Genomic DNA, 25,427 nt, shown 5'->3' on the forward strand with positions numbered 1-25,427 from the left:
ATACATATAATATATGTACATCCAATTTGATTTATGCTGGTTATTACAGTATATATTATAACGTTGACTAATATCGGAAAAACTCACGAAAACCAATAATAACTACGATGATTATAAAAACACTCTACCGCCGTTTCCACGACTATCACAACTCGTATAATATATATATAAGTACTAAAGTACTCCGAAAAACAGAATAAATATTAATAATGAATATAATATATATAGATATAGATAGATTAAGAAAGCAACAATAGTTGTACTTATAAGACATATTTATTAAATTTATTTTGTTTTATTTTTGTTATTACAAGGGGATCTGATTTTATATATAATGTACATACAATACACCCATCAACAATCTTATGTGAATGTGTGCGTGTGTGTGTATACATTTGTATCTCACTCCGATACACTTCATACACACACGCAACGACGAGAATATAAAAGTAGACATTCAAACAATATAATGTATCAATAAATATATATATACGAAATGGTTGCGATGATTTAATACCTAAAAGAAATATAATATAACTATATGATAATACCCCCTCCTCTTAAACTGAAATAGAGATATTTAATACCATAATTGGTGGTGTTGTCTTGAAATTAAATAATTCGTGTTTCAATAAAATATGACAATACAAAAAGAAAAGGAATGTCAGTTTTCAAAACTATATGTAGGTACGTAGCGCAAACATTTTACACAATCATTTACAGTTTAGATGGATGGCTTTCCTTCGTGCATAAAATAGTTTATGTTATTTTTTCAGAGAAAAAAAATGAACAAAAGTCTCATAAAAATTAGTATAAAAACACGGATACAAACGGGTTTTGTATGACAGACAGACTTAAAATACAATCGAAGTTTTATAATGATTATATCTATACTATAAATATCACGAAACTGCAGCTATAGGTACTATACAAAATAAACAACGTGCAAAATTCCACATAAATTTTAATTTATATATGAGACAACAATTATTTCATTTAATACTCTTATTGAGTGTAAGTGTATTGTTTGTGAATAGAAAAATAATTCCTATAATAAGATATTATCATGAATTTATGATGACCGATTATCACGATAACGTAATGATGCGGAATTGATACTATAATAAGAATCATATAATATAACGGTTCCATACCATTATGTCGTTGTAGTCTGTCGTTATAAAAAAAAATATAAATATTTTAACGGTAATCATGCGTGATTTAACAAGTTATTAACGAATATTTAGTGAGAAATTTTTTTTCTTAGCGATGTCTGATTATATATATTATATTAATATTTCGTAAGTATATTTTCATAAATGACTATAAATAATATATACAGCTGAAACATATAAAAACCAATGAAAAGCAATCCAAAACAAAATAATTGAAAACGTTAAGGTTAGGTGAAAACGTATCAAATTGTTTCACAATCCAACGACACGAGAAAACCTAAATCCGGGTACGAACTAAAATTTTATTATACTTACAATATTACTATCAGTAGATATACTGTGTCTGAATGATGTTTCATCTGTAAAACATTTTATTCGTTCCTGTTGGTGTATTATAGTGAATAAATTCGATTATGATTATTATTAAATGGGGCAAAAAAAAAAACTAAAAAAAAAAAATCATAAAAACCTTCGCAACAACGAATCGAACGAAATAATAACTTAATTAAAGTCCACTATTGCGGGCATGAACCCTATATAGTATATACACATTATTATATATAATATATTTAGACACCACGCGAATTGTATCGAACCCCTGATGCAACAACTTCGCGTAAAATCCAAATTAATGTGTTTCGCGAGAGACAATAATAATATCGGCCAGCGAACGGCGTTTGACGTCCGTTCGGGTCTGTGCTTCCATCCACCGCCTTTTATTTTTATACTTAGATCAACCCTCCCAACCACCCATAGCATCCTCGCGGGTCGGCTGCTGAAATGTCATTTTCCAGTTCGCCAGAGCAAATCGCACTGGTTGCAAGGGCGAACAATGCACACTGAATGAATAATATTATTACATAATATAATACAATATATTTTATGATGTTTATATATTATTATATACATATATATGTATATTTTATCGTATATAAATTACATACTTCCGCGTAAATAGTATTATTATTATTATTATTACAAGTGACATTCGTTATAGTATTAAAAATCGTATACATATGATATGTACATACTGTGAATATATTAATATAGTCAAACATACAAATTAATCGATAAACGTCATTAATAATACAGATACTAAACAACTAACTACCAGCACCAAAGATATTTAATTTAATAACTTTAATTTTATTAATGAAGAAGGAATAATAAAATCAATAAAATCTTTAAAATATGATTCTTCTCTCGAGTTATATAGATGGAATTACAGTAAAAATTCTCAAATTAATATACTTTCATTGATTAAACCTTTATCACACATTTTTAATACAAGTATAACAACATCTATTATTATGGTTAGCTTTAAAACGTCAGTAATAACACTAGTACTCAAAAAAGGTAATAAATCTAACATTGAAAACTATTGCCTCATCTTACAAATATCAAATGTTTCTTAAGCTTTTGAAAAAATTATTAAAAAATAACTAGTTAATTACCTAGAAAATAACAATCTTCAAACAGTACACACTCGATCCGATTTCAAACCAGGTAGTAGCACTGAAAAAGCAATCGTTAAAGTATCAAGCTGCATTTATAATTCTTTTGAAAAAAAAAATTTGCTACTGTTTATTTGGATTTAGCAAAATCATTTGACACTACAGATCATATAATATTGTTAAAAATGTTTAATAAATTCAATGTTAAAGGTATATGACTTTTAATTCATTAAGTTCATACTTAAAAAATAGAAAACAATATGTCCGAAAAAATAATAACCTAAGACTTAAATGAAGAAACGTCATTAATATGTAGTGTACTTCAAAGGATTACTTTATCGTCTACACTAATTAATATATATATATAAACCAAATAAATGAATTTAATATACGTGAAAAATTAGATTGCTATGCAGAAAATATAGTACTATTTGTTAAAAGAATGAAAAATTTGCTACTATACGTATAGTGATTTAAGAAAAATTCAAAAATGACAATGCAAAAATAATTTGTTTCTTAACTAAGAAAAAACTTACATTTTACCACATTATATAGTTAATTCTAATAAACCAAATAAAATAAATCTAAGTATATTGTAGGTACATAAAAATAATTGTTTAGATTGAAAATTGAAATACATGTAACTGTTAAATTTTCATTAAAATATTTAACTGAAAATACTTAGGTAGGCATAAAAGTGTATCATAATCTTAAATGGAATGACGTAAATACATATCATATAAATGACTTATACCAGAGGCGCCCAAACAGTCGATCGCAAACGATTTCAAAGTCCATCGAGTTAGAATTTATTTTTAGGCTACGCACACGAAAATTAATTACGGAGGTCTATACCTTAATAATAAAAAGTTATTTTTTATCGAAGTCGATCCCCAAAGATGAAGTATATTTTTAGTAGATCGTGGCCAAAAAAAGTTTGACCATCCCTGAGTTATACAATAATATAAATGTACTACAAGTAAGACAATTATTTTATAAAGCTTTGGTTCATTATAAAATAAAAAATAACCTTACTTTTAAAACTGAATAAGAATATAATACTAAACAAATATTTAACATCAAAGTACCAACTAAGCATAACAAATTAACATAATTCATATTCTTTTATATTGATCCAACAATTTTCAACAAACTACCATTAGAAATTTACGATTTAAGATAACATGAAAAATACATTTTTGAAGCTTACCTAATAGAATTTGAAAAAAAATAGTGATTGAAAATGTAAATTAATAACCTCATCATACGCTAAACGATCATATAATTTCACACATTCGCAATCTTTTACCACAGTTTTTGTAACACAGGTTTCTAATCATTTTGTTTAATAATATTATATTATACTTGGTAGTATATTTTCAGAGTAGAAGTGTAGGGTGCTATTTTTCCGCCTGCAGGGTCCGCACACAGCGGCGTCAGACATGAAAAGGGCTTGGTTACATGGTGGCATTGTGCCTCGGTCGGTCCCGTTTTGTGTAAGACGACACTCGATAAATACGTATGTGTATACATATATGATGTTAAATCGGGTCTCGTGTCTTTGTGTCGTATACAGTGTATAAGAGTGCCGCCGCCATATACAGTTGAGCTCTTTATTTTTATTTTTTTTTTCCCCACTCGTTGATTGACAGCCGCCACTGCGTACGGAGTTGGTTCGCGTTATCTGGTACATATTATTATTATGTATATATGTGTATTTTATTATATATATATATGTGATACGGTGCGTGTCTAGTTGGCCGGCCGGCCGGTTGGAGAAAGGGCACAATGATGAGTTTAGGAGGGTCATTTATTTATGTGAGTATAAGTACGCAGATACGATTCTTACAAATAGCCAAAGTACGATATTATCACGGTAATCGGTTATAACGCGCATATAATAACACATATTATAAATTTAATGGCATTAAAAAAAAACAAAAGTAGTATATATATATACGGGTTCATACTATAATATACTATCTTATTATTTTTGTTATAATATAATATAGTTGAATTAATTAAAGCCTTGATAAATTCACAAGTGATTTGCCTCAGTTACATTTTATAATATTTTGTTTAACACAAATCAAATATGTAAAACCATAAATAATTTGTTAAATATAATTTTCGGATAATTAAAAATCATAAAATGTCTGTGGATAGTATAAATAACTAGCTACAGGTGAACACAACACACCGCATGACATGTTTAAATACCCACCTATTAAACGTTGTGTTTTATATTTTTCAGGTGATTTAATCTATAAAAAATATTTTTATAAAAACATTCACTAGAGTTCATTGACAGTATTACATACGAATAATTTACTAGGTTTTTATACATTTTATTTGTAAACAAAAATCGGTGTAACAATTATAAATATAAATATGTTACATGACACCTATTCATATGAACCTTACTTTATGTACAATTAACTGCTGACCGAAACATTAAGATTAACACGCACACACGCATAAAATTGTAAGACCTATTGCCAATACACACTATGTATTAGGAAGGCAAGTGAACTACCTTTGACCAAAATATACTATCAACACATGAACTCCATAGGACTACAACACTGCAGCCATATATTATCATAAGATATTAAGATTACATGTATGAAAGTATTATGTTATAATTATTTTATAAATTATAAATTTATGGTTACTATCACTGAATCCGTGGTTATTAAAATATATTTTACAATCCTTTTAATCCATTTCTACCTCCAGCAACGGTTAAATAAATCCATAGAATCCTATGACTCTCCTTGGGTATCTTATATTTAATTGGTCGTTCTCTCGACCATGTTATAGCGAGAAGAAGTAAACACGACAAATAAAATTATCACGTAAAAACAAGTCAAACGGATGCCAAAATAACATTAAATGACATTAACTGTCATTAAAAATTTCTTGACAAACAATATTAATTTAGATGCATTAATAATCAGGAATTTTACAGAGGAACTCCAAATTTAACGAAATCGCGGACTGATTAGGTAGATGACCAATAAATTTACCACCAATTATTTTTTAAATTGTATTTGTTATGCACGATTTAAAAAAAAAAAAATAAAAAAAAAACAATGAAAAACAATAGTAGCTTCTCTATTTTATAAGTATTATATTAGAGGGCATCACATAAGAAGACTTTCAAAACACATTACAGAGTGTGAACAGAATACGTACGGATATAGTCATACACAAAAAGACAATTTTTTTATAGACATAAATATATAATATATAAAACGAGTTTTTCTAAATGTAATTTACACCACTATAAAATAATAAGCAATTAGTTATCCACTCATCTTTATAGTAGTTGTAGTCATAATGATTAATTTTATATACGCGTTTTATATAATAGGTATATACGATATATACAATATAAACATAATATTTATTGTTTGTTATACTTCGAAAGAAAGTAATTGAGATATAATATGTATTTAGTGTATATTAAATATATACAAGAGCTTAAATTTGTATACTTTATAAATGTAATAGCATATTTTATTATTATATAAAATCAAAGTCTTTATAATTTGCTTATATATATATATATAAATAGTATATTATGGAGGATATGAATAAAATATTAATCTACCATTTTATTTACAATACCATTATATCTAATAAATATGTCAAGATAATATAATAAAGTGAAAAAATATAATTACGTTTATTTTGTCTTAACCGAGACGACTGTAGTATAAATTATACATATACAAGCATATAAATAAATACAATTATATGATACGACTTGAAGATATTCGTAAGCAATAATAATTAATAAACCGGTTAAAAAATAAAGGTAAACTGATATAGAGAAAGATACATACCTACGCGTATAAAGTTGGGGCCCCGGACAAAGGCGAAATGTCAACCGAAATACAGAAATATTTTTAAAAGATGTCGGGCCCAGATAAAAAAGGTAGTATAAAACCAACATCATATACCAGTTGTAGACGTCTACGCATAACCATCGAGAGACGTAAATTTTACACCTGATATGTGTATATTTTTTTTTTATTACGATTCCAATGATATTTAAGGTTTTATTTTTTATTTAAATTTATCGTTTTTTTTTTTTATTTCTAGCGTCTCTAAAATTACAAATATAATATACAAGTATACAATTATTTGAGAATAATAATTAATAAGTTCGTTATTACTTGTTTTATATAAACATAAAGTAAACATTAATACGTTATATTTATAGTCTATGATAAAAACAATTAAATAATCGAGTAATACGTTTCAATATACTTTAAAATTGCAAATCATTAAACAATACCTATACATTTTTTTTTTTTTTTTTGGTTTTCATATAACAACAACTGGATTTGAATCGTTCTTTTTTAAGTATGAATAGAGAAAATAAACTGAAATAAAATTTAATTAACACCATAAATGAATAATATAATATTATATATTTTACATATACATACAGGAATCCTTTAACCGACTCACCATATTTATCCATCCGTCAGCTTGTATAACATTAATAATATAATTCTTTTATACCCTCCTGCAGTCGAAAACTTCAAACTTTAATGATCACACGGACCTTATAGTTTCTTTTATATAAATTATCTCTATGAAATATTAAATAAATAAATGTTGATTTTTTAAGAAAAACATAAACATATCAGTACGTTTTATTAAAAGTTTAAGTAAATAAAAATGTATTATAAATTATAATCATCACTGTGGCAAAATTTTAATCATCCAAAACCATGGTACAAAATTATAATATAGATAATAATAAGAAATATATGACAATATCAATAGTTTGGTGTTGTTTGGTATAATCATCAATGAGTAAAAAAAAAAAAATTATACAACAATAATACCTGCATCAAAGGCGCTATATGCGAGGATAAATCTGCAGCATTATAATATATTATGATTAAGATAATAATAATAATAATAATTATACGCCTGTATAAACATCAAGATTTTATATTATCTATTCTATTCGTTGGTCTGAGATGAAAGATGCAGATCTTTGTTTACGTGTAAAGCGTATATATATATATATATATATACATATATATAATCTCGTGTTGCAGTGTTACCGATAGAGATATAATCTCTCTGGCCATACATATAGACATACATAATATATCTAACCGTGCTATGACAATTATAATGTTTTATCTAATGAAATTCGGTTGTTATAAAAAAACAACGCAGGTCGATAAAACCCGACGGAATACGTCTGCAGTGCAGAGTGCATATATATATATATATATATACATATATAGGTACATACATATTGGATTATATGTATTCATAATAATAAACCTTACCTAACCTATACAACAAACGTGAAACGAGCAAGAAAAAAGATACATAAAACGATAGACGCGATTCGCAATGTCGTTTTTGATTTATACAAGTTACACGTCTACACAGCGTGCAGGATCTTTTTGCTTTTATCATTTTATTATTATTATTATTATTACATAGGTAGGTATAAAATGTGATATATACATACATACAGAATATCAGAATATAGGCGAACCTATATGCTTGTAACTGTCGTAAACGCTGCTGCAGACTGGCCCAAGAACTCAACCAACTTTTACTATGATATACAAATATTTCAAAAAAATATAAATTATATCATGTTTTATTAAATATATATAGGTGCGCATAATATATCGGTATGTATATATACTATAATATATGTTTCTAAATATCATGGCAATGAGGCAATGAATGTTTAAGCATAACATGTTTTACATGTGGTTATGTGGTTAATAAAATTGAATGATTGGCTATCTTCACTTCTCGTTTAACATTTAAATGGGCCCGATAAAATATGTATAATTTTTAAAATCGTTAAAATTTCTGCACAAATAAAATACTTATTAGGTGTTCTACAAAATAGAAGTACACACAATACAAATAATATATTTACACATAGAATCATTAATTCAAAGTTGAAAACATATCTCACCCTTGCTATGAAAACTGTTAAATGATGATGTGCTTTGTTATACTCAACTCTTTAACTATTGTTCTTAATCTATAGGTTTCTTACAACGTATTTCAGTATTTCCTGACAAAAAATAGTCAAGTAAATATTTCAATTAAATATTAATTAAAATTTTAAATAATATATAAATGTTATAGAGACTATATTAATTCGGAAAATAATAAAACAATTATTATAATTTATATGTACCTACAAGAAAATTAATAATATAGACTCTATATACCATAATTCACAGAGTATACAAAATTCAAAATCAAAATGGCAGTTAAATAAGTACCTGTCATAATAATATAATTATAGAAAAAAATTATATATATATATATATTAGTATAATTATAAAATATCTATACGTGTTATCACTCTTATCATAATGGCTATAGCAAATTAAATAAGAAAAAACTAATACTATAAAAAAGTTCATAGTAAGTACAATAATATTGAATAGTATTAAGTATTTATTACAAAAAATATAATAAAACTTTATAAATCAAAAAAGTAACATTATAAAGTTGACACAATGATTTAATAAATATATTACTATAAAAGAATATGACAGCGAAATTGAAAACCCTCTGTAATATATTAAATTATAATATATACCTATATTACCATGTGAACGCCAGTGTTAATTATCTATTTAATTTTCGACAATGTGATTACTATAATTATGTATTATCTTACTGATTGATGTAAAGAACGAGTAGAACAAAATGTAAACTTTATCAGAAAAAAAAACAGTCGACGCGCTAATGATGTATGCAAATGTTTGGGTTTTATAGGTTAACTTAATAATAGTTATTAAAATGCAGTTTGTTTATCAAAGTGGGACGGACCCGTCATCAGCCGACAGGTCTTGACGGCCACACGCTATACATGCCAAAATTAATGACCCGGTTTCGATTAAATGCCTTTAATTTCTACACACACACATAACTTATACATAATAAGTATTATAACTAACAAATAACATATATCCACTGCAAGTTCCACGTTTGAGAAGTTTTATTACAAAAATAAAAAATAAAAATACATTAAGGTACCAACTTAGACAACTTAACAAAAAATTTAATAAAATCTTAATTAAAACTGTATGTATGATAAATAATATTGCAAGTTTAGTTGATTTAAAATGGTTTCTGTTGTTATTTTTATAAAAATATATAAGAAGGTTATAATAGAAACATCCAACTTAAAATATTTGGCTAATAAATTCTTAATTTTTTTTATAATTTATTTATTATGTGTTAAAAATAATTTCAGTATTTGCTCAGTATTAATTTTTTGTCTCAGTAATTTATTTTTTTTATTTAACAAAACAGCAAAAAAAAAGCTAATCTTCATTCGTCGATGACATAAATACAAATTGATTATTTTTATAACTAGGTGCTGAAAGTTAACTAAATATTAATATATACGTTTGTTTTAATGACGGAACATTTAAATTACAGTAATTATTGAAATTTGTATTTATTTAAGTATGCATTATACATATAAGACTTAATAAATAGTTAATACCCACCCTCGTGAATATTATCTTAGTTCTATTTGGAAAAAAGGGTTGGTGAAAGGTCTGAAATTAATCTAGTTATTAAATCAGTTTTTAAATTTAATCACCTAGTCAATTTATCATTTTAAACACGCAAGAGGCCAGTAAAAATATTGTGCATTATAGAGGTAAATAAAGGTAAAAATATATTAATAAACGCATAATAATTGCAGAATAACATTAGAAAATATAATAAGTAATTATAAATTAACTTTTAAGGAAAAAATAAAATAACTAAAACACCAGTATAATAAAATTGTACCCATAAAAATGAAATTTTAGATTATAATAATATTATATTTGTAATATAATAAATAATAACGGATAATCCATTTTTCTGTAGACCCTTGATATATCAGATAAGAATCTATAATTTTATGTAAAAATATTATACGAAAATCCAATGGGTTTATGCAAAATGTTCCTTTGAGAATTATAATAATTGTAGTTATATATATTTTAAAACAGATGGTCAAAACAAACAAGTTTCTAAAAACCGGGTCTAAATATGTATATGTGGTGTATATGTAAACGATGTTTATCTTATTTGGAATACCATCGTATTGTGGCTTCTCCCTCACTTCTTCTTTGTCTTTTTTTATGGGTGGAAAAAATAACATGTTGACAGGTCATATATGTATGAAACTTGCAGGCTCAGCTGTCAGATCGTGTAATTACCCGTTCGTTTTATCGTGCTATAGCAATTTTTTTTTAATTACTGTGAATAACAGACACAGACACACACACACAGACACACAGACACACAGACACACACACACACAGACACACACACAGACACACACACACACACACACACACACACACACACACACACACACACACACACAAATGTGTGTGTGTATACTATATATATTATATATATATACATAAACATCATAAGACAGAAGATCGAGGAAAGTATATGATGTGTGAGCTGAAATATACATACTTACACATACACACACAAATATAAACGGATTAAAATCCTACAATGTCTTGCTTTTGCTTATAGCCATTAGAAAAAATAACACAATACGTGTGCTTGTTATATTATTATGCATATGAATACATATTAAACAAATACAAACTATAAAATCATCAACTATAGATTATAATTTATAACAATAATAATGATGAAGAACATATCTAACAAATATACCATCTTTTAAATACACCTATTTTTATAATACGTATATATTAAAGTAGACATTTTTAAACAGATGTAAAAACGTTAAATTTAATTTTTTTAAATGACCTGATGTGAAAAAAATTTAAAAATTAATTTTTTAGCGTTACAAAATATATTTTATTTTCGAGTTCGTTATAAAACAAATGGTATAATCACCATTTATAGTAACTGATAACAAGTGTAAAACAAAGCATTTTACCAATTCCAGATATATACCCCTCTCTCTAAATAAAATGCATGATAACATTTTTACGAGATAATTATTATTTTATTGTTTTAATATACCAATAGGCCAATAACTACTTATGTATATCTTATGAAATAAAAAAATAATAATAACATCTCTTACCTACACATTTTTCACGTGAATTCGGTGTTTTGTTATTAATGAAAAATACTTGAAAAAGGTATATTAAATAATAAAAATAATTGCTATTTGTTTAATAAAATCATGCAATATCTAATATACAATTAGGTTAATTCTGTATATATGTGATATTATTTTTATTTAAATTAATTAATTATTGAATGCATAACCGACAAAACATTCACAATTTTTTCAATGTAACCTAAAATTACTGTCATATGGGTTTAAAATATAAATATAGGTAATGGAGAACTTATAAAATGTGATTAATTTACGATTAAATATTATGTTATAGATAAATATGCATATAAATTTAGAATCCATTAGGTATAGGGATGAAGTGGTAAAATAAGTGGTTTAAAATAGCACACATGAATGACTCGGAGATTATTTTTTTTTTAATACATTTTTTTTATTAATCCTTCAACGACGTGTTTGCTAACTATGTGTGTGTGTATGTGTTTTATGTTTATCCACCATCGAGCCAATTATTCTCATTCACTCCTCTCGTGATGGCATCAGGAAACTTGTAGACCGGTTGAGCGTGCACAAGGCGACCAAGAAGGGAAATATCGTCTGTACGTGTAATTCCGAGAGACGACAGTCATGAAGAGTGTGCTTCTTTCCCCCACTGTTAGTGTTTGTTTGATTTTTTTTTTGTCTTAATGTCGACTCCCCGCAGTGGTCTGGACCCCCCGCCGCTGGCCCACGTTTGATATATTGATGTATATTACACAGAGACACTTTCCTCGGTCCATTGACGTCTTAAGTATATAAACGAAATATGTTCCAGGTATGGTGGAATTCCCAACCGGACAATAAAAGAAATTAATTTTTTTATATTTATTATTTTATATATATAAATATTTTTTTTGTTACATATATTTTTTCATTTATTTTATAAATAAAACAAACAAGACATTTTAGAAATATATATTTCACTTTTCATTCAATTTTGATAGCCGATATAAATAATAATAAAACTTTGTCTATTTCCAAAATAATATTTTAGTTGATATTTACATTTTTGCAGTCTTTATAATTTTATTGAAAAATTTGAAATAAGGTTCCATTAAAAAAGCTGCATAATTATGTTTAAGGTATTTATAGAATTATAAAGATTATGTTTTTTTTATAAAATAAGGTGGGTAGATATATTAATTCAATACATTATACAAAATATTCCCACGACGACTAATGGTAATTATTTTAGTGAAACATAACATAACATATAGTACCGGCGAACAAGCTATGCTCATCAACTATAATCAAGATAAAAGTAGATATAAATTATTCTTGGATTTCTACAAAACATTGAATCACCAACAGTCAAATAAATATCAAAATATTGTTTTAAAACTATAAAAATATCACACACATTTTCTATACGACACAAATTTATTATCACATTAAAAAAAAAGTTATGTTATAAGAATGTAACCACTAAGGCGTTTGGACTGCCAAAAATAACTTTAAATATATTATATATAAATATAATATAAATCATTATTAAATAATAATATATTTTTTTTAAAACATAATGCTATGTCTTACGTTTTAATAGAGAATAAAATGAATGTCATTGAAATGTGAAATATTAATTTCAACGCATTAGAAAAAAAAACAAAGAAAATATTATTACAAAAAATTGCATGTGTTTAAATATCTATAAATAATGTGTTTTGATAATAAATTAGCCATAACACACTATAATATTTAATGTAAGTATAGCAAGCTTTTACGATTTCGAATAGATTATCGAAAATAATTTTAACCATAATTGTGTTTGTTTAAATATTTATTTAAAAATAATGAACACAACGTATTGTTCTCCGAGCATATTTTAATTATCAAATCATCTATGGGTGGTCATCGAATCGTTATTGAAATAATTCGTTAATTATAGTGTTCTGGTGCAACCCAAGGTACCGCCTGAAGGCATATGGCGCACACACACACGACCTAATGTTGATTTATAGCGCCCGACCACTATAATCACGTTCACATCTACTTAAACAAACAATTATTCTTAAACAGACCATCGTGGCGCAGTTCAGTGATGATTTAAATCACAAACGATATAAATATCCAATCGTATCAACGACAATGTTAATAAAAAAAATGTATGTACCAACACAATTTCAATCATAATTTATAGGTATTTGTCAAGTATATTCGGAGAAAAATTCATAAGAACTGTATATTTAACAAATCATCAGTTACGTATAAAGTGACCACGCTACTTTTCTTATATAGGTAATAACTTTTCAATTATCATCATCGGCACCGGTTCTCAGACGTACCTGATAACTGGAAAACGTTAAAAATCATAAATCCTAATATATTTTACTCTACCGGTTAAAATACGCCCATACATAATATTATAATATATGTGTGTGTGTTTTTTTTAATTTTACGGTACATAATACGAAGCGTGTAATGGTAAATCTTAATTCAAATAGATTTTATTTTTACATACATCAATTGGAGAAAAAAGTTAATATTGTAAATTATTATGTGACGGGTTAAGCGAATACGTGGGGTTGAATTCGATCAAAAAACATTGTATTTTCATTGGGTCTCTCTTCATTATACACTACAAATTATAATATAATTATAAGAATTAAACTATTTCTTTAAATAGTATTTTTTTTCGTCCGAAAATATTAAGAAAAATTAGAATTTAAATATATAAAATTAAATTAAAATTAAAAGCTAATCTACAATAATTTTTAATCTAACAGTGTTCAATAAAATAAAAAAATATAACTCATACCAACTAAAAGTTGTTATAAAGCTATTAAATATATTTTTTTATTAATATTATCATAACTGTTTAAGATAAATGCTATTTTATTTTTAATAAACAATGACCATAAAGTAGTAGTTAATTGAATTTTTTTTCTACCGACAAAATATGAATATTTAAATAAATAATATACATCTATTAGTATCTTATAATATATAATTATAGTTTTTAATAAAAATTATTATTTTCAGTTTATTTATCATTAATAAATAATAATCTATATAAATATCGAGATTATAATCACTTAAATAGTATTTAATTAATCAAATTTCGTTTTTTTTTTTTTTTTTTTTTTAATGATACTATTGATATATTTATGAATTATAATAATAATTTATTAAACAATATTTCATAATTTTTTTATTAATATCATTGTTATTAGTTAAATTGTTTGCTTACATACAGTTAAAACATTTTAAATATTATTAATATTTTTTAATGGCAAAACTTATAAGAACTAGTAACATATTATTATAAGTTATTATGCAAGTTATAATAGGTATATATGCAATGGTGTATAATACTCGTTGTTTAATTACATGACCACATGGTATACTAAACATAATATATCATAGTTTGAATAAATTAAATCGTATCATTCATATCAGCTGTTGAAACAAGACGATATCGTTTCTTTAAAACGTAACGACAACAATCGTATGGGCCGCAGGTATCATTTCGAATCTCGATAGGTGGGCGAAGTCTCATAATATGCACATATGTAATAAATAATAATGAATAGCTGGGCGCTTGTGTTGACGGAACATTTATACCTATACATTTATTATATAAATACGTTTTGATATGTATGTATGTGTTTGTTTTTATATTTTAATAAAACTACCCGCAGCGCTAAGTTTTTGACCACATATGCCGTAATTAATTTGAAATATTAACATATACGCCCATCGTTGTACGGTTTTGGATATAGAAAAACAGTCTTCGGGCTTGTCCGATTATTTGTTTAATTTCACAGGTGAATGGCTAGAATGAGCCACGGCGGCAGTCATACGGCACAAGGTCAGAGATTTATGAACTATTATCGCGTCGGGTCATCGACGAACTCCTGTAGAGCCAAGGGACATTCTAAGATACAAGATCCTCTCAAAACATTTGGCTGTTATGCGTACGGTATTAAATAAGATACGACACAGACGTGTTTTTTTTTTCAATTTTAAATTTATACATTTGATTTGGTTTTTTACTACCTACCAATCTTCTCCGTTAAATAGAACTTAAGATTTTCACTGTGTCTCCGGTTAACAATTTAAACATTATTAAGTAATTTATAGATTAAGTATGGCTTTATTCTGCAGGTGGTCCAATACAATGTGTTGGCCAAAAAATCATTCATAGAATAAATTCGGTCGATAAAAACGTTCGTAAAATATATTCACGCATTCAAGTTATTTGATTAAATTACTGAGGTAATTCAAAACTATGTTTAAAAGTTAACTAAACCATAAGTCTATTATACTACGAAAACAACACACAGGTGCAGTATTTCGTTTTTTATTAAACAACATTAAATTTTATAGGTACCTCCATGACACTTTACAGACCGCTATTTTAAATGATTACACGGAATATAACAATAATAATTATTTTAAAATATCGACATCATTATCATCGTCATACGCATGCAATGAACAAGAGAGGTATAAGAATTTCTTAGTTCTAATGAGCATTTTAATTATTAGCAACCAAAATTAATCAATGTAATATTCGTATAAAAGATAATTGTTTGTTGATTTGAAAAGAAAAAAACTACCGTTTACAGATAAAAATTATATAAACTAGTTTAAAATTGAAATATAAATACATAAAAAAATTACTTGAAGACGTTTATTCGTATCAACATCTATTAAAATAAAACATAACATAAGGGATGTAAATATTGCAACTCAAATAAAATATAAGATTTTTCATAAAATGTAAACATACGTCAATTAATTTTAAGTTTTTTTTTTTTTTTGATAGTTTTTCAATATTAATTTGACAAATTTACCCACCACGATACCCTTAAATTGATTTATAAATGGATCTATTTACACATAGATGCATCGATCGCGGGTTGTTAATTATTTCTGAAATACTGATTAGACGTCAGCTCGCGAATAACATGGTCATGAATATGTACAAGACAACATAAAATTACAAACGAACTATCGGACTCACACGTGTGTGTACCTATAATATAATAATATATGTATATTTTTACGATCGCACAGACGACGATATGGTGGGCCGCTGAATGGATAGTTTTACGCCCTCGCCTTGTTTGTTTTTATTTGACCGGTTAATAATTTAATGGCACAAGACTGTGCGCGCAATGTTGATTATTATTATAATAAAAATAACAGTAATATAATAATAAATGGTTTCTGAATGTCTGGCCCCTGAGCGCTGGACATGGGGCTCCTAATGACGCCACATAAAACCATTCATCATTCGATTCGGTCGCAAGCAGACCGAGTTCCTATATATACGTGCACTAGTATGTATGTGTGTGTGTGTTTTTTTTTTTATATATATTTTATAAAGGTTCTCTCTACTATGTGTATATTCTCTCGGCATATTATCATTTAAATTTATTCGTTTACCACATTGATTTAGGTACGATGCTCAAAACACCATTATATATTATTAGGATTCGGACTATTTAAAGATTTCAATAAGATTTTATTTCAATCTTATTATTAGTATTTGTTTTTAATTGCCCGAACACATAATTTAGCCTGAAGACTGTTGTGAATACGTTATTCTATTTTATTATATTGTATAATTAAAGAATTATTAAATGTATAACCGTCAACCGATAGATATATTTAAAATAATGATCATTTAATTTATATATTATATAGCCGGTATTATACATGCATATATAATATTCATGTATTATAATTAACAAATCACATTATTCCCATAAATATTTTCCATCATTATTTTATATGAATATTATTTAAACAACCACACCCCAAGCAGTTTATTGATTCTTAAGTATAGTAATGATACATCAATATCAGATTATATACTAATATTATACAGCTGTAACCACAACTTCACCTGTGAAAAAATTGACTAACATAAAATACAGCACTATACGTTGTATCCCGATTATTGGTATATCTCAGTTCATGGGGAAATCAGTATCAACATATCTAACTTTGAAAATCATATTCGATTGAAATAGGTTACTAAGGTGGATTAAATATAGCACCTATAGTATATTTTCGAAAAAGGTTGAGAGTTTTTGAGTCTATAAGCTATATAAATATAATTGTATTGCTTTTTAAATTGTACATTTAAATGACAAACAATAAACTAAATATTATTTTGATTGTATCTAAAAAATATCCTATAACAACAAATGATGGTTATAAACTAGTCTACAATATTTTTTTATATTTATTTTGTATGGGAAGCAATAGAGAATATCTATTAATATCTACCTACTTTTATTGAAATCAGTCTGATATATTTTGAAATTAACGCGTTTAAACACATAAACTCTTCAGAATTATAATATAAATTTATAGATAGTATAGATTTTCATAAGCCACACAATATTTAGGCATATGAATAAATGAATAATTTATGTCTTATATAATACGTATAATGTACGTTGAGTTGGATTTCAAACCCCATGGAAATGTGTCTAAAGATGGCATCAGCAAGTAAGAAAAATGTAACAAACAAAAATAAAATCAATATGACTCTACTTTTTTTTTGTAAAAGCTTAATTGCCATTTAATTAATTATGCTTTAAATTTTACTACAAAATAATGTATTACCAAAACAGTTTTAAACTTACAATTAATCAATAGATTATAGTAAAATATCGTGATTACCTAGTTTTGTTATTTATTTAGAATATACATATTATATATTATATAATAAAATTGAAATAATGTACGTATATATTATTTTAATGAGTTACCCACAATAGAGCAACCACGTGCAACTGTCAGACGCATCTCACGTGTCCACCATATCTTATTGGAATATAATAAATAATGGCCGAAATTTTAGTTAAAAAAGCCCCAGCACAGCATGCAGTCTAGTAACTCATAAATCAAACATTGTTGCCACTACTTATACATCTGTTGTGTAAACACTAAACATGAAATCTTACGATTTTTTTTTCAGATTATCGTTTATTATTATCGTGTTCCAATTTATACAAAAATTTTATGAAATCATCTATCATTTATAACAATAGAAATTGTAGTTGCGTTTATAATAAAACATTTAAACTGCATTATAGATTATTTAAATTAAAAATCAATCTAAATAAAAAAGTAAAAAAAATAACCTAGGTAGCTATTTACAATGATATATAATTCAGAAATATAATATTAACATTATTTTTCATATTTAAATAAATAAAATATTCTCATGGACAAAAGTTACACTGAATTCGGTTCACCTATATTTACTGTAGTCAGGAATATTTAAAGACACCTTAATATAATTAAAATATTAAATATATCACATACTTATAATTTATGTGAGTAGCTATACCAATGTAAAAATTAATCATTTAATTTTGTTTTAAATTTTTAAAATATCTATTTATTAGGTATAGGTAATTAATAAAATATATTCTTGCATTCTATAGAATTTAGACATGTATAATAGCTATGCTATAGGTACCTACTTTAGTTTATAATAAGCAATAACTCTAGATATTTTACTTAAAAAAATATCGTTTTAAATTTTAAAAATAAAATAAATATTAATATTTTTAGTTAAAATGTTATACTGAAAAAAATATTGTTTTTAATAGTATAGTAGACTAGTCGTATACAAACAAATAATATACTTAACCAACTAACCGACCAATCAAAATTTATCTCATCGTCGAAAATCTGAATGAAAAAATTATTGATTGTCAAAACAAAATAAAAATTAACTAATGATATTATATAGGTACTAGTAACTTCTACAAGCGATGATCAAGAAGCGTCGTCGAATCGAGAACAGGTTGTTGGAAATTCTATGCCCCCCAAAGCACTAAACGCCATGTATCCCGTCGAGAGGCGCCATTTAGTCATACACTCCAGCAGCGTTTAGTTACGAATATTTGATTATCCTCTATCCTATTACTCCTTCTCAGATTCTATAACAGTATCGCTTATTTTACTTTTGTATTAAAAAAAAAAATATACACTATGTTGATATTACCTACATAAAACATCTCATCGTAAATATTACCATGTTAATTAATAACATGGCGTCACATATATTGTTATATAAGCACGTTACAAGTAAATAAACTCGTAAATGAAAATGCATACATGTGCCTACTTATAATACTATTATGACTTGTTTGTACATCACAAATTCTTAAAAAAAAAGTATTACTTATAGTGCGCGATTAAACAATTTTATCCTACGAGTGTAAATCCATTTCAGAACGACCTGTATATTATAAAAATTAGTAAGAATTGTTTGGTACTAGTGTGTGTATGATCAGCGTATATATATACATAGTTAATTAACAGCGAACAAATTCGATTACAAAAAAACGGATTTCCAGCACTATTATAATTATTATTATATTATCTTAAGAATAATATTATACATTGGACGGCCCCAGGGAGAAATGAAACGCACGTCGTTACAACCATTATGAATACATACATATATATATATATATACATTGTCTATTTTGTTTTTTACATTTATTTTAGTTCTACATGCAAATGGCGACAATTCATCAAACCGCGCTCTCTTAAAATAATAAGCAATTGATTTAATTATAATTGGTACTACATGGATTGTTTTCACGGCAGCTATCTATACTTTTTGAACATTCAATTAAAAATAATATGTATTTTTATCGTACCTACTTACCGTAGTTATATATCATAATTTTAATCATGCGATAATTACCACACTAGGAATCTATGATTTTTCAACTTGGCGGTGGGAATTTCGAGTCGTTGAGCTTTAATCAAGAGGATATTTTTTTTATTAAATATAATCTTGTTAAACTGTTAATTTTTTATGATGCAATTTATAAAGACATAGTATATAATGTAATTTACAAGTTAAGTAAAATATATAATCTATAATTATTAATTGTTATATAATAACGTTTTAAAAGTTAATATTAAGTTAATTAATAAATCCTAAACAGAACAGACTTGTTATTCATCATAGCGTCACTTAACTCAGATTACACTATTGTAAACACACGTGTAATTGATGGTATATGAGATACAGATACTCTTCAAAAATTTTTATTATAATAATAATAATAAAAAAATACTTTTATAAAATCTTCGAAACTTTATTAATCCGTGTAGAAGTATAGTACGACGAGCGAGTAAATAACGCAAATAACTATAAAACATTTTACTTATTTTTATTTTGAATAAATAAGCAATTTACCCTATAGTTTTCGTAAAAAAACTCTTTCAAAAATTAATAAAATTAAAATATCATATATCAAACATATAAAAAGAAAAAAAAACCGATATCATTAAAAAGATAGCCGACGGCGACGGTTAATTTTCGTACATAAATAGGTATGTTTTAGTTCACGATTGTCGTCCTATCATTAAATTATAATGAAGTTAGGCGTAAAACTAATTAGGTGATCTGCTTAATAATTTTCGTTTCTTATTCGCTGTTTGCTACTCAGTTTCATAGGTCAACTGTATTGTACACAAACTTCAATGCATCCTTCAATATAAATGCTTTTCTTTTACACGAAAATCGCGGCTGCGAGCTTGACAGCCCTCACAGGAGCGACACGCATATTATCATAATTCAGTCTGTTGGTTGTCTAGTAATTGATTCTACCGAAATATAATACATTTTTTTTCAACTGTAATCTGTGTGTGTGTCCAAACAGTAGTGTTTGACAGACACATGACGGCGGCCTCAAGTCATGAGACGACGTATAGGCCCCTTTCCTTTATCATCGGTGCCCAGCTATTATATTATTATAGGTATAGACTATAGACGTTTATATAGTATTTATATTATATATATATGTATATATAAACTATCGAATTACAATAATTTCTCTATTTATCATCGAACTCGCATATACATGTTTCCTGTGTATGAACTAAACGGTATGATCGTACGATCAACCACCGGTATTTATATAATATATACATACATTATATATGACGATGAGTTATGGTTATCGGATATGCAATAACCTATCAATATTTTACGTCAATCAATTATTTATGTTTATCATTACATTTAAATATAGCTGACACACGCGCTGTTTTTATGGACACCACTGTATGGTTCATTTATCTAACTATTAACTACACACAGAAGCAATCTTTTTCATCGTGGCAAATGTTAAACAGTAACTGAATTAGGATTTTTAAATTTCCACGCGTATCATAAGTATAATTTATGGATAACTTCTGATTTCTACACATAAATAGGAACATGAATATTTGTGTTATATCGTATTTTTTTTCAAAATGGCTTTAATGTTTTAGTTTTTTAGTAGGATATGAATAAAAATCACATTTAAATAATATTAATTACTTTTTTTATAGTTTAACGCAAGTAGTAATACTTCATCTACTATTCTAATCTATAGCCATGAATTAATTAAACGAAGTATAGGTAATCATCACACTAATCTTTTTATATATAATTTGTCTGTGTTTATGAGTCACTGAATTTCTCCTAAACGGCTAGACCAATTTAAATGATTTTTTTTTTTTGGATGAACTTTAGCGGATTGTTGGATGGTTTAAATTCACAATTAGAATAGGTAAGTAGCTCTACTATAATTTTAAGAAATATTTATTTAAAAGATATTGATATTTTTAAGAAATATTGACATGAATTTGTCTTAAATAAATTATGTGTGAATCTTAGATCTCGGTGATATCGAAAAATCACTTGTCTTATCCGATTGTCATAGTTTATTTTAAATGAAGGAATATATTACAAAGGTTTAAATCTTAGTTTTGTTGATCCAATTCCCATTTACAGAATATTAAGTAATAAAATAAGAATATATTAGTGGCGCCATCTATTTAAGAAAATAAAATTTAAATTTTATATAAAAAATGTTATAACTTTTTCCTTGGCAAAATTGAGATTAATACAACTAGAATTTTTTGAAATGTATAGATTTAAATTTTTTCAGTTAATTTTTAAATAATAGTTAAAAAAATAAATGATTTACTATAATTAACTATTAGGTATACTAAAAATAAAAAAGCGACATGTAACATTGGAGTTCGTTCGGGTGGAGGAGGTTTTAAGGTTCTAATTCTACAAGTTAATAAACAATTAAGTAAAATAACCGAAAAATACACACATAAAAGCATAACAATAACGTCGTGTTATCTCTGAACGATAAGTTCAAACAACGAATTGAACAAAGTTTGATCCACATAAGAGGCGTAATTTTAATGAGTAAAGAAGTACATGGAGATAACTACTATGTTGCTTGCTCCAGAGTAAACTCAAAAAGTAATTTATACTTTATACATCTATTACTCCTTTAATAAAAAAAATAATATTACAATTATTTACAAAGAAATATTAGAAAATTAATAGAAACTTTGAAAAATACTTTAAAAAATATATTTAGCTTGACACTTGAATAAAAAATAATTTTTAAAAACCGCTGCTTTTAAATAGTCAAAAAAAAATTTCATGGGCAATGCTGAATGGGCTAGCTATGTCAAGTCCGGAATATTATTTACATAACAAATTAGAAAGCTAAAAATATTATTTATCCACACGCGTTACACATTAAGCAACCAAATTTAACATGGATGTATTTTGTATGGGGAACGGGTGTACGAGGCAGCTAATATAATATATACATTTAAGATAGGTTACCAACATATACGAGACAAACAGAAAGCCTACCATAAAAATTTGAATCCAACTATTAAGGTTCAGGTTATAAACGACCAGTTCAATACGTTGTGACATTAAGTATTATCAATATATTGATAACAATTCAACAAAATATCAGTAAAAGTTTAACTGTGAAATAAAGGAAGATAAGTAATTTTAAAATATCGATCGTTGAATAAGTGTATTATAAAATGTTTTAAATATAAGAATTAATTTATTATTAAGTCCCATATAACATAATATATTAGTTAATATAATGAATGGTTGAAAATTCAATACGATCCGTACAACAATGATCACTGAGAAAAATTCTTCAACGCGCATCATGCCATTGATTTATTATACGAGTAGTTTCGTAAAGATCAATTTACATCAAAAATTGGTATAGGCAAGGCATTTATTTGTATCAAAACCAAGGCCAATAAGACTTGATTTATTGTTTATAGAGTATCTCATAGATATGTAACAATACTTATGAAATTAATACACTGTTTATATATATATATATACATTCGTAATCGTAATGCGGACGAAATAATGGATATCATGTAAATTTTCCTAAACGATTTCATATTATTTCAATCACCTTAATTACATATATTAATTCTATTAATTTTAACTCGTGTGAATACATGAAAAATACAATTTTCAATGTTATTCTATAACAATAATAATAAATATAGTACATAGTTCTAAATCCTAATATTAAACTTGTGGACGCGCGATAGTACGGGATATAGACAGTTTCGTCAAGTGATTTATAATATATTGGTTGCAATGCATGATTTTTAAGGGACATTGCAACCAAGTACTAAATCCCATAGGTATGTTAAAATATATCAATACATCGTATATCTCATTTATTTCATTATACAATTTATACCTATGAGCTCCAAACACGAATATTGTTTGAATGAAAATAAACTTACCTATCATGAGTAAATAAGTTAATACGTTTAAAATCAAACACTTACCTCCGGATCAAGTTTTTTAAATTCAGGGTCATCTTCGTCAACTTCAAAGTACAATTCTGCAGATGTTATGGACACAATACCAGGTGCAACAACTCCAGCCGATATTAACGATGCTCTTGTGCTGATGTTTACTGGGCCTACACGAAACAAAAAATTACGTTTTCTCAACAGCAGTACCAAAAAAGAAAACAAATATTCCAATACGTGTATACAAATATATATTTCTAGTAAAAAAATAAATATAGGTACATATGAGAAATATAAATGACAGTAATACATAGCACGAGTTATAAATCTTATCGGTTAGATATTTATAGGTTAGTGCTCAGTACAGAATATTCAAATTTCATCGTAAATATGCTAAGCAATGATAACCACTTACCAACGAGGTCGGCGTCTAGTTCTCTGTCGTCAGTCATTAATTCTGAATCATCGAGCAAATCTGAGGACTGACTACCAGGACCACTTTGAGTGTTCATAGCCACCAGTTGAGCGTGAAAAACTTCTTCTCTAGCCTGAAATAATAACGAATATATGAGCGTTGATTGAACTGAAAAAAAATTCTAGATAATGTGTTTGCAAACCTGAAGTATAGCGTCTTGCGGTGCACCGTGTTCTAATGCAGCCTTCAATGTTGCTTCTGGATGAGTTGTTCCTCGTGGATTGGGCACAAATCGTTTGCGTCGCCTTGCGTCGTCCTCCCATACGTCCAATTTCCAAAACTGAGACATTCTAAATGCAACCAATGCAGAATGCAAACCAGTGTAAATAATAATAATTTAACTTCAACGGATAACTACTATAATAAAGATACCTTATGGGAATGTTTTCATGAAGATAACCCCAAGCACCATGTTTGTTGGATAATATGTTACATATTTTGTCCAAAATACGACTTGCCACTACGCTGTCGCGACGTCTCGCTGCTGTTATCAGGTGATCACACATTTTTTCTTCTTCGCGGCGTTCCAAAGTTGTTTGAGCACAGTGGGCCTGAAAAAAAAAACAGAAACATTTTATAAAATATGTTAT

General features: G+C 26.6%; 1 protein-coding gene across 5 annotated transcripts in view; it reads right to left on the minus strand.

Annotated features, from left to right (window-relative positions):
- LOC112601904 (neurobeachin) overlaps positions 1–25,427 on the minus strand; it is a 221,876-nt gene that overhangs the window by 41,744 nt on the left and 154,705 nt on the right. For all 5 annotated transcript variants that reach the window (XM_025349776.1, XM_025349775.1, XM_025349777.1 and 2 more), the window contains 4 exons: positions 25,210–25,388; positions 24,980–25,127; positions 24,778–24,910; positions 24,396–24,532 (listed from right to left, as the gene is read on the minus strand). In XM_025349776.1, coding sequence (XP_025205561.1) covers positions 24,396–24,532; positions 24,778–24,910; positions 24,980–25,127; positions 25,210–25,388 — 597 coding nt within the window. The remainder of the gene's footprint in view (positions 1–24,395; positions 24,533–24,777; positions 24,911–24,979; positions 25,128–25,209; positions 25,389–25,427) is intronic.

The sequence above is a fragment of the Melanaphis sacchari genome, unplaced genomic scaffold, assembly GCF_002803265.2.
Source record: "Melanaphis sacchari strain LSU unplaced genomic scaffold, SCAv2.0 Contig7_pilon_pilon, whole genome shotgun sequence".
NCBI classification, from domain to species: Eukaryota; Metazoa; Arthropoda; class Insecta; order Hemiptera; family Aphididae; genus Melanaphis; species Melanaphis sacchari.